We start from the raw sequence: 16,947 nt of genomic DNA on the forward strand, positions 1-16,947 counted from the left end.
TCAGATGAAAGGAGTATGTGTGTATGTATGTGTGCTGGGGGCAGGGGACATGCTTAGCCTTCTCTAAAGCCCTTTGAAAGGAAATCTATTTCTTCCATGCCCCGCTGGAAAGGCCAACATAACATAAGCAATGGAGGAAGCCATGTTAGGTGGAATTTGCTATTCTGGGTCGTCACTATGACATCTTAGCTTTATACAATATTACTCAGAAAGCAGTTAAAATGTAACTTACCAATAATTTGCCATTTTTGTTGGATGTTTGACAACATAATGCACATTCAAGTTTAAAAATGAAAAGAGTGAGCGAGGTGCTCGGAGAGATCGGGATCAAATATTGTGAATTGACACATTGTAAAATTTAATTTGACTTGAGAAGTGAGGACAGTAAATCACCATGAATCTAAAAGCCATCAAAGGAGAGCCAGTAGCTTTTTACATTCAAAGAGGAGATTTTTACATTAGGCATTCATTCATTACTCAGCAAAAACCTAATTGATCCATGTCTCTGAGTTCTAGGGTAATAGCAAATTGATTGATTTAGCCTCAGGAGGAAAAATGTGGGAATCGTCTGGCCAAAAAGAACAGCAGAATCATCGGCTTTGAGCTGATGGATAAGACTGGAATAACAATGAATAAAACGTGGTGGATCAAAGGTGAGATGTGTCAAAAACAGTTTATGAGGAATGGCAGATTAAAGCACCGCTGAAATTCTGCTATTATAGATGCCAGTTACCTAAAAAGACTTGCAGTCTCAACAGTATTCAAATTTAAAAGATTATCTAATTAAACTGGATTACATAACTAATAAAGCTAAGGAATTAGATGCCTTAAGCTAGCCCCAACTCTAAACCGACTCAGGATTAGCAGTATATTTTATGTTCATGGTTGAAGAATGAAATACAACCCTTGTAACACAAGTAATGGAACTTCAGCCTAAGAAGGGACATGCTCATTGCTTGTGTGGAGTACTTAATATAGATTAGAAGGAGGAACGACTACAGCCACCAATAATTCTTGCCATTTCTGTTTGTGAAGAGCAACAATATTTAAAAAAAAAAAAAAAAGACTTAACAAGCCCCACCTATCCTTTAGATTGCTGTTTGCGTAAATCCAATCCATCGGCGGGCGTCTCTGAGGTTTTCTGTATTGATTACACCTCATTAGCCACACGTCTCCGTCCCACCAAGGGTGGACTCTGGGGGTCAATGGACAGCTGAAATGGAGCCAACAGCTCAATAGAATGACCATGGCAATTATGCAAGAGTCTGGGTTACACAAAAGTGGGTTCTCAGCTAGAAGATTTGCAGTAAATGAAGTGTGATCTGTCAGTAATTTAAGCTAAAATGACTGAAATGATCTTGAAAAACTCCATAACTTAGAATTTAACACAAATATCACCTCACAAATATTTCAGAGTACTTAGGGTTTTTTTTTTTTTTGCTTATCTGACACAACACTGCAATGTGACATAACTTAACCACAGTTGCATGAAGGATCTTTTCTAAAAGATTTTCTCTTGAGAGGCAAGTGCCGGCTAGGCACTATTGAAGTACTGTAATATTGTGTGTCTGTGGGTTGTTTTTTTTTAAAGTCTGACATGTTTTCTCAGTATTAAATATCCAAAAATGTACTTCAACTCAAAAATTAATCCTTAGAGCTGAGATCATCAGATCATCCTCAGATCTCTTACACTGACAGTCAACACCACGTACGGGCAGACTGTGCTGTTAATAGTATTAAATGATAGTCCTCTTGTTTTTACACATTTTCGCAAATGAAAGTTTGTTTTTTTTTACATGCACCATGCTCACACAGTGTAATTGTATAATTTTTGTTAATAAAAACATTTTTGAAATAATTTATTTTATTTCTTTATTTAGAGGCTGTAGGCTCCGTGGTGTGGTGGTTTATTTCCTTACGATTTCCTATGTGAAAGTTCCCCAGTTCAAGATTGGTAGGAGACACAAACCAAGTCTTGGAGTGTCACATGACTGGATAAATGGGAAGGTTGTGTCAGGAAGCATATCCAAGCTAAAAATCTAATTTGCACATCCATCCACTATAGTGACTGCCTGAAAGTACTGTTGTGTTTGGAATCTGCACTACTGTAAAAATTTACATTTAAAGTATTTAGCAACCCCTCATTTCTTTATGTATTACTTCTTATGTATTATTTGGAAAATTTGAAATACAGTATACAGGGCAAAATCAGGATTTGTACACTTCTAATGAGTTTGAAAGTCGGTATGACCAAAACAGCCTAAACTCTCTTAAGAGTTCTTGTAATTTCTTTAAGAAATCTTCAGGAATAGTTTTCCTGGCTATTCAAAGCGCTTCTTTCTGTTCTCTGTCAAGACGGTCCCCCAATACTTCAGTAATTTTGAGGTCTGGGCTTCGGAGAGACCATTCCATGAGCTATAGTGTTCCATTGTGTGTTTTTTATCCAGGTATGCTTTCATTGCACTGGCAAAGTGTTTGGGATCATTACCATGATCAAAAATGAAGCTGTTGCCAGTCGGACACTTTCCAGATACAGTGGAACCCGACTTACGAATACCCCATGTCACGAAAAATTCAAGTTACGAAGGCACTGAACGGCAATATTTCTGCCCGTGTTACGGCAAAATGTCCGTGTAACGAAATCCGCTGGCTCTGATTGGCTGAGCCTACAATGCCCACAATGCCTTCCGAATCATGTGACAACCCCTTGTCTTCTGTACTTGCGCTTCGCTGTTCCACTTGAACGACGTATTGTTGTTCTAGTTAGCAATTAGCCTATAGCCTATCGTTCAGCATCGCCTCGTTCAAAAGGCGCGATGGGTGCTTTGATTTACGAAAGACCCTCGGGAACGGATTAATTTCGTAAGTTGGGGTTCCACTGTACTATAACATGAATGTATAAACTTTCCAGGATATAGCATGAATGTACTCTACTACTGAACATATTCTTCTACATTCATGAGTCCATTCATTTTGAGAAGATCCTAAAAACCAATGGCTGGCTAGACCGAAAGCATGACAGAGCCTCACTCGTGTTTTATTTATGTCTGTAGACACTGACTGTTGTGTCTCTTTCCTAACTTTTAAAATTTAAATTCATGCGTAATTCACGTGTAATTTGGCATACCTTGGCCAAACCATACCTGTTTCTCTTAATTAATTCGTCAGCCTTCCACTGAAACCATTTCTGATGAGGTTAATCAATTAAAGGCCCAGGTGCATCTCTCAGATCCAATGTCAGGCCTTTGTTGATTTTTATCTTTGTAACATGGTTTTCAGATTTTGTTTATCTGCAGTAGATATTTGTTTTTTATGCCTTTCACTTCTTTGCCCTCAACTTATTCAGTTTCCTCAGATATTTTAAGGTTACACTGCATACCATGCCAAGATATGTCAGGTTATCAGCTAACAGTTCATTGTGTAAACTTAGTCAGTTTTTATAGATTCAGCTAAAGAAATGGAGGTAAAAATGTGTGTTTTGTATCAGGCAGCCTAAAGACTATTTAAAACCAGGTCTTTGTTAAGTTGTCTGTAATATGCAGACAACACCATTTTTCCCTTAAATTAGACGCCTTTTTATGCTTGAAAAATTTATTGTTCAGTTTAAAGTCACTTAAACAAGGAACAATGGTCAGGTACAAGGATTAGACCGAAAATGAGTGAAAAAGTAGCCAATGTCCAAAGTAAAGCTTTGAAGTCTGAAAAGTCTGAATAATTTGTTTAAGACCTCTTTAAAAAATAAAGCCTGGCTCCTTGGAAGCAAAATATAAGGCACTGAGGGTCTGCTCAACATTTTTGAGGAACACTACTGTGTATTAAAAGGGTAGAAGCTAATGTATTAAGAACTACTATGACAACTTGATAACTAATCAAAATCTTTTTATTTATAACCAAAGATCTGTTCAAAGATAGCTCTTCATTTGTGACTATCATGACCTCATTTATTTATAATATTTTCTGTCCTTCTCGACTCAAAAAGATACAAGTGGAAAGGAAGGACAGGTGCCATATTTAATTGTGTTTTGGAAAACAAACGGGGAGCTGTAAAAGACATACAATGGAGTAAGGGTGGGTTTTGATTATCGATTAAAATCGATTCTGGCTTGGATAACGTGATATCGATTCATTAAAATCCTGAATTGATTTTTTTATATAAATTTATTTTGCCCAAAATGCCAGAGTCTCAGGTGAAACCTCACAAAATTTTGACAACCACCAAACAGCTAAAACAGTAAATGAGAGCAGGAACACAGATTCTGCACAACGACATAAACACAAAGCGCGGACCCGTGGATCACAATCAGTGAGATGTTGCCTTTCTCACCCTACGGACACGATCGGGTAAAGCTGTTAGTTTGATCTCTGCCCAAACAATATCGACCGATCCGGCAGCAAAAGAAGATCCAAACTACGCTTCACATAAACATCGTCATGGATTCCCTCTGACTTTTGCTTTTTTGCTTCCACCACAACAAAAATCACACTTCATGCACAGCTCTCTCTCTCTCTCTCTCTGTACTTCAAGAACAGTTTCCCATCTAAAAATCTGTTTTCTGCATTATTCGCTTGCTTGTTACGCACAAGTCTACCGTTGTTTACAGCGCTGTCGGCCGCTGTTTTTATTCCCTTTTACTTACTTCCGAAAAGAAAACCTAATTTCTGCCGTTCAATGGGCTACTGACCAAATTTAAACTTTTTAAAATTATGCAAAATGCAAAACGCTTAGCCATGTCTGTACTAAAACCGCTGTCACTTCAGAGGCAATGTTCATATGTTGATTAAAAGTTTTCTTTCGTTTTTGATGTACTGGAGAATATTTTTAAAAATTCCAGGCCAGGAAAATCACCTTCATGTTTATCTTCAGCTACTTTGACACAAAGACATCTGCTGTGATGCTCACACCTTTGATAAAGTCTCACAAGTGTCAGCTTCCCTTTTGTAGATACAAAAATATGTAAATGTACTGATCTGAATTATAATATTTCTGACTGTCAAAGGCAAAATTTCCCAGATTCAAATTGAATTGATTGAATCGATTCGGGACCTTGTGAATCGGAATCGAATTGATTCTAGAAATCAGTGACGATACCCAGCCCTACAATGGAGCTCTGCAGTTTCCAAGAGGTTAAAATGAGCACAAGCCTGTGCGTACCGATAGTACTTCTATTGCTGCTCCTGCTGTGGCAGCTGTTGTTTTGTGTCTTTGAGCCTCTCCGCAGTACTCGACCATTATGTTTAGTTTTATCCCAAGGACTTTGTTGTTACCTGGGCCTCAGTTTCTGTTTAGCTGGCTCTTTTTCTCTCGTTCTTTCTTCTTCCTATTTTTTCTCTCATGTAATGTCTGTCTCTCTCTTACACTTTCTGTCAGCCCCCAAGCTTCAGTTTTGAGTTTTGATAGCAAAGTTATGAGCCTGTCAAAGTTCTCCCTGGTGACTGAAGTTGGATGTGGGTGTCTTAAAGAGTTCAAAATTGAATAACTTAGAGGTTGTGACATTGCCGATCAACATATTATCTGTAGGGAATTCCACTGGGATGCAGTAAGACAAACTGTATGCTTGGTAGTTTTGCTCTTAAAATGCCGTACATTGTATCAAAGTAAAAATAGAAGTAAGATGGCACATGCAATCCATAGTGTTCGTGCAATATCAGTTGTCTTACTGTAGTGTATTATAGCCATTCAATATATTTTGGATGGTTTTAGCTTTAGTGTCCTTGTTGTAGGTGAAATGCAAAGGCCGCCTCTCTAGGGAGCGATCGCATACTTTCGAAATCCATTTATCGCACCTTCAATTAAAAACAAACCCATAAACTATCAAATTATGGTCTTTGTATTTTGCTCCCTTTTTATGGTTTTATATTATCTCATGCAGCTACGGTTCAGAGGCCGTAGGCCATCAATTGATATTCATTTTCATGTGAAACTTTCTTCTTTAATATCATCTGAGCTAAACCATCTGCATTCCAAGTTGGCAGATGTTTTTCTGAAGGACAAAGTTGCAGCAGTGAAACATGATACGAGATAATTAGTCACTAATTTTTAATATTTCCAGCAGCAATATTTAAAAATTATATTGTACTGGATCCCACAGGGTATTTGGTATTTGGATAATGACACCAGTGACTTTTGACAAGGACACAATACTTCTGACTGGATAATGTTGGACTCAACACCTGAACCTTAACTGAAAAACAACATGAAATAAATTCTGATACACTAAAGAACTCTAATATGTTCAAGTTTCTGGATCTATGAGAAAATCTGACTGTACTACACTGCAGATTCTTTTGGAAAAAGCTGCCTTACGTACTACTGTTGTTTATCTACCATTTTTGTCAGCAAACTGCTCCCAGTAGGTAGCAGTGATCTTTTATCTCTGGCTATCTTCAACACCCAGGGACTACCTAGTGAGCCACACTGCCTGTGCTAGCTAGAAAACAACCAGAAGCTGCCAACAGCGTTAATCACAGCTTTAATGCTTCCATACTCTGGGATTTGGAGGTGGAGGCTGGTGAGACTGGTTACCTTACCCTTTCCTAACACGCTGAAGCTTCTTTCCACACCATTAGTGCTCTCTGCTGAGCTGTTCTATCCAGGTCTACAACCGTACAAATGTACAGCAGAGCGCTGTGAAGTACCATCTGCTATAAGCGCAACTAACTACAGTAAATGTGAACACATCAGCACATTAGAGCAGCCACACCATGTGAGCATGCAGCCCACCTCTCAACTACATGGTTTTATAGCACTTGGGGGAAAAACACATTAAAAATTCCACAATAAAGAAACACTGGAGGACAAAGAATGTAAGAGTTGGACTGAGGGCTCATTTTACTAAGCTTAATCATGGCTTCTTTCCAACACATTCTGAGGATGTATTAGATCGCTTTCAAGACAGGATTCTCAGGCGATATCAATTTATTAATACAGTGTCATCCTCACTTGCCACCTGCATGAGCATCTGTTGGATAGTTGTTCTTTTAAGACTAGTTCCTACTCCTACAGTAGGCTGCCACTGTTTGTAATGTGCAAAATTTGTATGTATGTGTCTTATTGTGTGTGTGTGTGTGTGTGTGTGTGTGTGTGTGTGTGTGTGTGTGTTCTTTGCAACTGTCATCCCACCACATTTCTTCTTGCTCAAGCTGCATTGTCTCTACCTACAATCCTTTGGTGCTCTTTTTCTCTTATTCTTATTCTCAATCAGTTAAGGCCCTGATATTGTCAAATTTTCATGGCATAATTTAAAATCTGCTTCTTTCATTTACGGTAACCACTGTCAGAGGTACTCGGATAACAACATGGGAACCTATCGCTAGTTTGATGACTTAGCCTCTGCGGGCAATAACCAATTTTTCTAGCCTTCTGGTATAGTCAGCGGGTACATTGTTTACAAATGGAGACAACCCTAAAAAAGCTGAATAAAAGTGCAATTGCTTATTATATTTTTCACAAAATCGTTGATGATTTGGAAATTATGTTACAGCTCCGCTTTTGTCTATACACTGATTCTTTTAACTACAGCTTATCATGTGCACTGTCAATAGACCTCAGACTGCAAGTGAAGTCTAAACAGAACAGTACACAGGATCTGTCTACACATAATCACATTTTTCACACTTATAAAATCAGCTAACTGTGGGTAAGTTGTCACTAAAAACTACAAATGTCTTAAGAAATATCGATCAGCTCTTAAGTTCTGTTAGACCGTACTGTGGCACAGACAGCACTGGTAAATGTCAGTGCACTTATAAGCTCTGTTTCCAGCTGGAATAGGCAGATATTGTCGGGCAAAAAAGTTTTGAAAAACAGTGCAGTACGAAACTATAAAATAAGCAAAAAAAATCAAATTAATATTAAACAAAAGACACAAATGTCTTCTTTCTACATTTTAGCATTCTTCAGCAAGTGAAAGAGACAGTGTCATAGCCTTAAACTTCATAGTGTTGGCAAAACTTTTATTGTATTACCAGAATTTAGTGAGATTGACAGCTGTAGTGTGAGAATCAGTTATTATATAATCAGTAATTCTGGCTCTTACTCGGCTGAAACAACAAAAAAAGTACATTAACTACTGTCACCCGCGGTTACACAGTTGTATTGCAGCTTTACAAGATCAGTTCGTATACTTTATCACAAATACTAAGGTCACAAAGCTTTCAGGTAATAACTGTATCTGAAAGCATTCAGTAAATAGGATAAAGACAGAAAATATTTCACAGCGTCAATTTGTTCTAACTTTGTACTTACATGGAACGTGTTGTGGCAATGACCCAGGGCTCAGTAAACTATATAATGGTTTACTGTCCAATTCTGAAGGGGGATGGAAGAATCTGGAAGGATGGAGCACCATCGATTGAAATTATGATAAAGCGCTGTCTCTGTAAATCTCTCCTTTTAATATATTTGCAAAGTCAATTCCCAAAAGCAGACTTCAGTGAACAGCGCTCAGCTAAACTTCACGGCACAGTAAACTATATAAAGGCCCATTTTGTATCACTAGCATGATTAGATGACCCATAGGTCTCAGCTGATTCTGTTTACGTGCGCAACTCACCACTTTGAAGTCTTCAGCTGCACATTCCTCCCCTCTATATGAGCAGGAAAGCAGCATGTCCTTAATGTCGTGGCCTGTCCGGTCATAAAATTCACGCATGTTGAAAGGCCGAGGCTTATAGCTGTCAAAGTCCGCTCTCTCCTTTAGGATTTGCAGGACATTTTCCTCCACCAGGTGTGGGTCCCGAATCTCATACCTGGACAGAAAGATTCTACACTTAGTCAACATTGATCACAAAATACACACATGTGCACAACTAACACACAAGTCTAATGTACTTAGGTTTTGCAAATTCAATATCACAAAAAGGATTTTGCCTCATTAAATTAAAAAAAAAGTAACATTTTAGGTTGTTCTTTTTCTCTATAAGAATTCTTTTTTCAAACTGCTTACCTTGAGCTTACAAAATCCACTTTGTCAGATTGTAATATTAAACATCCTGTTATTCCTTATTTTCTCACTCAAAGTATTAAATGCAGTTAAGGTTGTTAAAGAAGCAAGACACAACCTTAGTTGTACCTCTGTCACATCTAAAAAGATGGTACACACGTTTTTCTGGCAGAAGAAACATTAATAACACAGATGCAGCAACAAGTGGATATCTACCGTTCACCTTAAAAAAAGGTGTACATACATGTCAGCATCATCAGAAGAGCAGCTAGAAAGCTCTCACAATATCATCTTAGTTTTATGAAACTGACAGCTTAACTGTGGCATACCAGTCTCCATGGAGTGCAGGAAAGCAGCTCATTATTTACAGGATGGGAATATTTCATTTCAGACAATTACTTTAATCGGTCTGTTAAACAATTAGGGTTATATGTGGTGGCAGAGCGATCATGTAGAAAACAATGTTCAGAATGCTGCTTTCAGGCTGATGATCCTCCACACCTACTATTTAGTGTAAATAAATAAATCTTCATCTGCTGCAATTTTTTTCAAAGTGAAAAATGGATCAATTTTACCATGTTCCACCTCTCATTTCCCCTGCAAACAAATAAGAAAAAACATGACAAAGAAGCAGTAATTTGCGTGCATCAATGCACACAGAAATGAAACAGAAGAAAAACACTGTGGAAATCATTTATGCTATGCCTTAATTTGACAGCTACCATCAACCTCTAGTGCCTGCTCACAGTCATTCACTGATACAACGTAACCTCAATTAAACAGTATGGCCCCGCGCAGCGAAAAAGTGGCCCATTGATGACCCCTGTTGAGCAATGGGCCATCAGTGGTACAAGCATCCAAATTATAGAGCGCTAAAATTAAGCACTACTGACAGCCACTTGTGAGATCATTGTTGTAGGACACTGAGAGTGAAGAGGACAGCTTCTGTTTTTTCAAAATTGAATTACTGCAAAATACTAAGGTAGAGTCCTGAATTCATATGTGATGTTGAGCAGAAGCAGTAATATCATGACCAGGTTCATATATTGTTTTATTGTAAGAATTTTGGACAACTCGTTTTGCACTAGCAAACATGAATAAGTTTATCCCCAAGCTGAAGAAGTGAAAACCAGAGACGGAGAAAGACAAAGGCATACCCTTCTCTTCCTGTGCCTGACAGTAAATCTGTGAATGACTTTGTGGACACTGACGACAGAGTTGTTTGTCATGAGCATGGGCACTATTTCAAACCATAATTGGTGGTAAAGCTTAATGGATTTTTTAAAAATTCCACAAGGTCAAGCTTTGTCTATGATAATGAACAAGATTTTGTCGCTTGATGATGGGAATAACATAAGCTGATCCATGAATAAAAAAATGAAATGTTACATTACTTCTTTGGGAGCACTGCGTTAATATTCAGCTGGAGATGTATTTTTGATTTATGCCCAAACCAAATGTAATATGTTTCACTGTTGCTACAGTGCTTTTTCCTGGTAGAGACTAAATGAAAAAGATTTTCACAACATGAGGTGGTATGCGCTGTAATTTAAAATGAGGGTTGTTCTCCTGCTCATAACACCGAACAGAGACGGTCATGCTTCGTGTTGAATGGAGTTCACAGCGCTTTGACAGACAATATCGGGACTATTATTCTGCTCAAGATTTAAAATGAATGCCAAGTGATACAGTTTTAAAATTCAACATCGGAACATCAGAGATCTTTTTTAACATTAACAAATCAACCAGGATTAACTCTAGCTGATTATAACTTCTTCTTTTTTATCGCTACAGTTTAAATTTTCAACGAGAATAGCAGCTGCTGGTTGCTATTTATCTTTTAAATCAGAGTTTTTTCCACAATTTGAATAAAAAGCAGTAACTGGTATGACACAACAGCCAAAAAACAAGACAGTTAAGCACTATCTTTGATACAGATTATAAATTAAAGATAGTGGATCTATGTGGTACTTATTTTCTAGTATAGTTCACTTTTCATTAATTTACTACAGGCCAAAAGAGTGTTGCGTACAATTAAACGGTTATACTGTAAGTAATAAGGGGTGTTAGAGAAAAACATGTTCATATCATTTCAGAGTGAAGCTAATGCATAATTTTTTTTTTCCAGAAATAAGTTATTCAAACAATAAAAGGATAAAATTGAAAACCAGAGGATTAGTGATGTAGTAGCTCATCTGGCTCCTGATTCTTCACAGTTTACGGGTTACTGCTTTTTGAAAAGTACTGAAACTGAAAGAAAGTGATACATTTTTATACTGTTTCTTTTTAAGAAGGAGCCCTTCTTGGTTTCAAAATGTTTGATGTGTTCTTTGGAAGGCATATAATGAACTCCAAGGTGCATCCTGGAGCATATTGCCACACTGCAATTTTTCAAAATAAGGAAACATGTTTACCTAAATGTTAAAAAGCGAAGCAGTCCAAAGAGAAAAGAAGCATGACTGCTCAAGCAAAAAAGAGCAGGAAAATTTCACGACTGAGAAACCCCCAGAAACAATAGTAGTGGAGGAGGAAACCAGGAAAACCACACTTTTCCCAAATGTTAACACAATACTCTGGCTACAGTAATCAAGGCTTTGAATGCCGTTTCCTGTACGGCATCAAAGTTGTCATTAAAAAAGAATAATAGAGCAAAAGTAAGAGAAGGAGGTAGAGAACAATGAAAACCTGCTATATAAAGTCAAGATGAGAAACTTGCTAAAAGAATTGGACAAACTGTGGTGGTTACTCCAAGAAATAAGTGTCACCTAGTAAGGATACAAACCTTTTCTGTGAATGTGGTTTTAATATTTTCAGTATTTAAAATGGAAGTATGATTACTACTGTCTATGTATTACTTGTTTCAGACGTGAGTTTAAAATTAGAGGACAGAGTGGTACTAATATCATAAATATCTGTCAGTGGAGCCATTTACAAATTGTCATGTTTTTAGTAATGTTGGTCCCTAAAAGCACTCTGACAATCACAACTCCAGTACTCTTGCCCACATGGGAACTACATCACAACACTGTCACACTCTATTCTAACAAGAAGCTAGCCTGTTGTGGTACATTCTGGACTTAATTGAATTGTATCCTGAGCCACTGTTTTATAAGAAACACAAAGCTGCCAGGAGAGCACTTAAGACGCTGCGCTCACATCCCCGAGTCAGGAGGCTTTAGTTGAAGCGCATACAATCACAATAATATGGGTAGATTTTTAATATTGCCCTGCCACTGCTCCCTAAAGCAATCACTGCAAACTCTCTACGTCTGGGAGGGGGAGACTAAATTGGATTATGGGCCACAAGCACTTTAATTTTCTTGTGGGGACTAAAACGAATGAAGGACCATCTGCAACACTTTGCCACCTCATGAGAAGAGAGAGCAAATATAAGCAGCCACTGATTTTAAGAGTGGACTTTCACAGTAAGACTGTGGTCACAAGGCGGTACTCTCTCTCTTTCTCACACGCACACAAACAAAAGCAAAAGCACTACATTTGTTTTGATGTTAATACCTCGGGCTGTGTGACACAACAATGAACACATCTTGACATAATCTCAGGTAATTATCCAATTAGCGCTAATTGAACTCATACACTAACAAGGATTGGATTGTTTGTGCAGTGCCCTTGAAAATGAATATGTGCCATGTTTCCTGGTGGCTGAGTTTGGATAATCATATCTTCATGATGGTGCACCTGCGATTCAGTTATTCTTCCAATTTGGCCAAGGTCACAGAAATGCAAACAAAGGATGCCACGAGGCACAGAAAACCCAAACAAATATCTATTGTATTGATGAGAAATACACAAACAAGCCAAAGACGAAAATATGGTAAAAACATGCAAAAATTTCTGTGTCTCCACAGTTGTAATATTCTCTGCGGTAAACAGCCACAGTACACTATAAATGCAAATGAACCCAGATTTGAAAAATCAGCTTTTTCCGGTCGATGACCTGGCCTCCCAGTGTCCCCATCCGTGCACTTTTTTTACACCACTTAAATCTGTAATACGGCCATGATCTTGCTGAGACAGATAAGGCAGTCAAAGTTATGGAGCATTACATTTCACATGTAGCTCGTGGGAATTGAGAGCATGTTTGCAAGCTCAGGAAACATGTTTAATCTCGGGCTCTGTGTAAGCAGAAGACGTGCTTCTCTGGTTTTCGTGAGCTGATCTAACACTTCTTGGCAGCACAAACCACATAACCAACACCTCTTTGAAATGACCTTTCTTTTGCTAATTATCATTTAATTGCCTTTGCAACATAATAAAAATAAAACTGAGCAATTTACTTCTAATGTTCTGCACGGCTAACTGTAACTCCAACCTGAGAAAATACAATACGAAAGTGATTTATTTATTTATTTATTTTTTGGTGGGTGGCTGCTTGGAAACTGCTGGAGTCGAGTAAGTTAAGGTGAAATTTCTAGCAGCTCAGCTTCAAACTTCAGTGTCTAAGAAAGCCTGGCATCACTGCAAGGGTAGATATTGCCTACTCCTTCTTCCTGAGACAGTGATAGACACCGACCCACAAACACAGCATTTTGTTTGTATTCTGTCATTTTCTGTCCAAACCTACTACCTGTCTGGTGGTATCAGAAGGCTTACCACTGAAAAATCTTCTGTTCAATCAATGTTTAGTGTAAAATCTGTGCGTCCAAGATGTTCCTAATTTATTTGTTTTCCTCCACATTCTTTAGCACTCTAACCGCTTTGAAACCTGATTTAAAAATCATTTTAAAAACTGTCCCGTCCTCATTTAAAAAAAAAAGAAAAGTAAAATGAATGCCGTTCCTACCCCAACCCTGATCCCAGGCCAAGCTAACTGAGAGGGCAAGGAAAAGGGAGAGGGAGATGACAGTGTTAATCAGTGGCACAACTCTGTAGCTTAACAAACAGCACTAATTACACGGGGATAAAGACTTGTTCATCACACAGCTTACGAGACACAAGTTAATTGCCTCTCCTTGTAGTCCCCTCCCTCCATCAAAAGTCAACTCATCCCAAAGTCACTTGGAGCAAGTAAGGTTGCTTTAATGTTCTGCTTCCTATATCTTCTTTTATTTTTTTTAGGTGCACCTTTTTAAAGAAAATCTGGCTACACCTGCAATAACAAATCAGAGAGATGGAAACCTGCACTGATATCCTAATGGTCTACTATTCCAGCTGACACTACAAACAACCCGGAAACAAATCTCGGAATCTATACCATACAAAGCATGCAAAATACATCCGCAAGACAGTGAATCTATTGGCATCCTGTAAAGTTATAACCCAAATATGGATGTATATATGAGGGTCACAGAAAAATGATATCCAGTATGAAAACAGAGAATTTGATTTATGTCATTCCAGCATGTACAGCATGCACAGTTGTACGCGTTGCCTCAGGCTGCAACACTTTGTGAATCAATAAGCTAAAAATAAAATTAAAAATGAATTCAAGATGATATTGAGACATGTTTGTGTGTATTACATATTTTATGTTTGCGTAAGTGCAGTAAACAATGTCTATGCATCTGTGTGTCCATGTGTGCATGTGTATTTGTGTGGGATATTTTTCTTCCTGCTCTAGCTGCAAATGCAAAGTGCAGGATTATTATCTGTATTGGAAAAATGGGATCAGTATAATCTGGATAACATCGAAAAGAAGAATTGAAGAAATTCAGAGTTAAAAGTTTCAACATGAAACAGTGTGCTTGTCATGGTTGCCGAAAGACTAAATGATCAAAGCACAGCAGAAAGCAACAAGTGTAAAGGGAGGGGATGGCAGTTGTGAATCATGCACGTCTCTCAACACTTTGTCAGCGGGGGTTTAAAAATCTTCTCCTCTACTTATCCAATATTTATATTAGCATGTTTATATTTGCCTTTATTAAACACTTAGAAACAGCTTATCTATTATCTGTTACTTGGAGGATTCTCAGCATCTATGTTAAGGTGTGCTCATTCTCACTATCAGCATATTTTAACAGGTGGCTGTTAATGGTTGTTGTTCCATTGCTTTTCACAGCTATGGTAGCATGTGTGCAATATGGATTTCAGTAGACAGTAGATCTGTAATGTCACTACATTTTCATCCTTAGCCTTTAACCTCACTTTCTTACTTACGTGCGTTATACTACAATCTTTAGCTCTCAGAGCTCTGGAAGGTTTTGCATGCTTTGTCAGTGAAGTCCGGATTTCCTCCAGTAGCCTAATAGCAACAGCCAAAGACAGGTGGTAAAACTCTGCCCCGCTCTTCCATGTGACATAAGACCTCAGCTAAAACAATGCAGACTACACCTAAGCTCCAAAGTTAAATGCCAACTCAAACATTGCTGTTGCTGGGCTGCAAAGCGTAAAACCTGCTTCCACACACAGACTGTCTATAGAAGACATGCAGATATTTAGTGGTGTGGTCAAACGATTTTTAAGTGCTCACAGATATTTTTTTAAGTTTCATGATAACTGCACTAGAATGTGACAACAACAAAAATTTAGTGTTATAGCTAAATGCTGGGGGCACAATCAGATCCTGAATCATCATGTGATAAATCCACACAGATGTGCACCCCTGCAGCCACTGCATTTGTCATACACTAGGCTACATAATACTTGGGGTGCAGGTGAGGTGTGGTTTTAGTGCTTATATAAAATCACCAGTAAGCCAGCCTACACACAGGCAGGTATTGTAAATGGCTTCTGGACGTACACACCTGCCGTTGAGCAAGGCAAGGAACTCCCCAGCGTGGTACAGGTCGTTCCGTGTCACCCGGCTGAAACGGAAGGAGTTGAGGTTGCAGAAGGTTACCGAAGGGAATATTATCAGTGAAGCCGCCACTTCATCCAACTTGGTGACATGGGGGTACTCGAAGTAGAACTGCACCCGATCCACGCACACCATCACCAGCACACCCACGGAGGCCAAGAAAAACAAAATCCACAGGGTGCGCTTGATATACATCCGCTTGTAAGTGAACATGTGCGAGATGCCATGCAGTGTGGATCTGGCGGCGAAAACTTCAATGGGAGCCGGCCGCCTGTAGTCCATGTCCTCTGAGTCCGCTTTAAGATCCATTATGTCCCCGAGATGAGTTTAGATGAATGATGGGTGTGAGGTCGCAAAAAGAGCAAAGTGGCTTTGTAGATAAGCAGATGCTTTATTAATGAGGAGGAGGTTAGTGGCCGCAAGTTCACGCCCTTCTACGCATGTATTTCTCATGCAGTCTGTGTGAGATGTTGCGTCACTGACAGCCGGCAAAATTGCTCGACATTTAGAGCATTTTACAATCCTCAAAATACAAAGTTCTTAACTGAAAACACCTGTAAAAAGTGAATGTGGGAGAAGCATGCGTTGTATGCTGCTTCGTTTGGGGTCACAGTTCCATAATAATAATAATAATAATAATAATAATAATAATAATAATAATAATAATGACGATGAAAGCGCGCATGGAAAGATGCCAGCGCTGTTCTCTCCTGCACACTTCTGTAAAATTATCGAGTTGATATCTGGCTTCCAAGCTTAGCACAAACAGCAGAAATAGTGTGCAGCTCTGCGGGAACAGATCACGGTTGAAAAGGTAGAAAATAAACCACTACGAAGAAGACAAGGAATTAGAAAATAAAAGCGGTTCAGAGAACAGACCGGCTACATGGCTTTCGCGTCTCTTCTTCCCGAGCAAATCCCAACACGCGTGGAATAACAATCAGCCGCTGATTTCTCGCCTGTTAACGTTTTAAGAGCGGTCGTCGGGTGTCCTGGGTTTTCCACGGGATAAACAGCTGCATCACAGAGGAGCTGGCTCTGTCTGATAGCTGCCTCGGTGCGCCTCTGCTTGCTCGCTTGCATCCATTCCCTCCTCCGAACTGCGTCCACAACAATGCAATGATAATGACTCTGATTTTTTTTTTCTTTTCCTGAAATGATATGTCCGTGAGTAAGAAGGTTCTAGGAAAATACTATTTTCCGTGAATTCAGGAAAAAATTACCTTAGACCAGTAGCGGTTTCCCAGA

The 16,947-nt window shown here is 38.7% G+C and overlaps 1 protein-coding gene across 1 annotated transcript in view; it reads right to left on the bottom strand.

Moving 5' to 3' along the window:
- asic1b (acid-sensing (proton-gated) ion channel 1b) overlaps window positions 1-16,947 on the bottom strand; it is a 184,381-nt gene that overhangs the window by 167,363 nt on the left and 71 nt on the right. The window contains exons 1-2 of the mRNA XM_085457586.1: window positions 15,647-16,947; window positions 8,553-8,748 (exon numbers count right to left, since the gene is read on the bottom strand). The exon at window positions 15,647-16,947 is cut by the window's right edge and continues 71 nt beyond it. Of these exons, the coding sequence (XP_085313712.1) occupies window positions 8,553-8,748; window positions 15,647-16,008 (558 nt within the window). The 5' untranslated portion in view covers window positions 16,009-16,947. The remainder of the gene's footprint in view (window positions 1-8,552; window positions 8,749-15,646) is intronic.

This window comes from Copadichromis virginalis, linkage group LG5 (genome assembly GCF_057382275.1).
Source record: "Copadichromis virginalis isolate Kocher_CV1m ecotype Utaka linkage group LG5, C_Virginalis_male_GT1.1, whole genome shotgun sequence".
NCBI classification, from domain to species: domain Eukaryota; kingdom Metazoa; phylum Chordata; class Actinopteri; order Cichliformes; family Cichlidae; genus Copadichromis; species Copadichromis virginalis.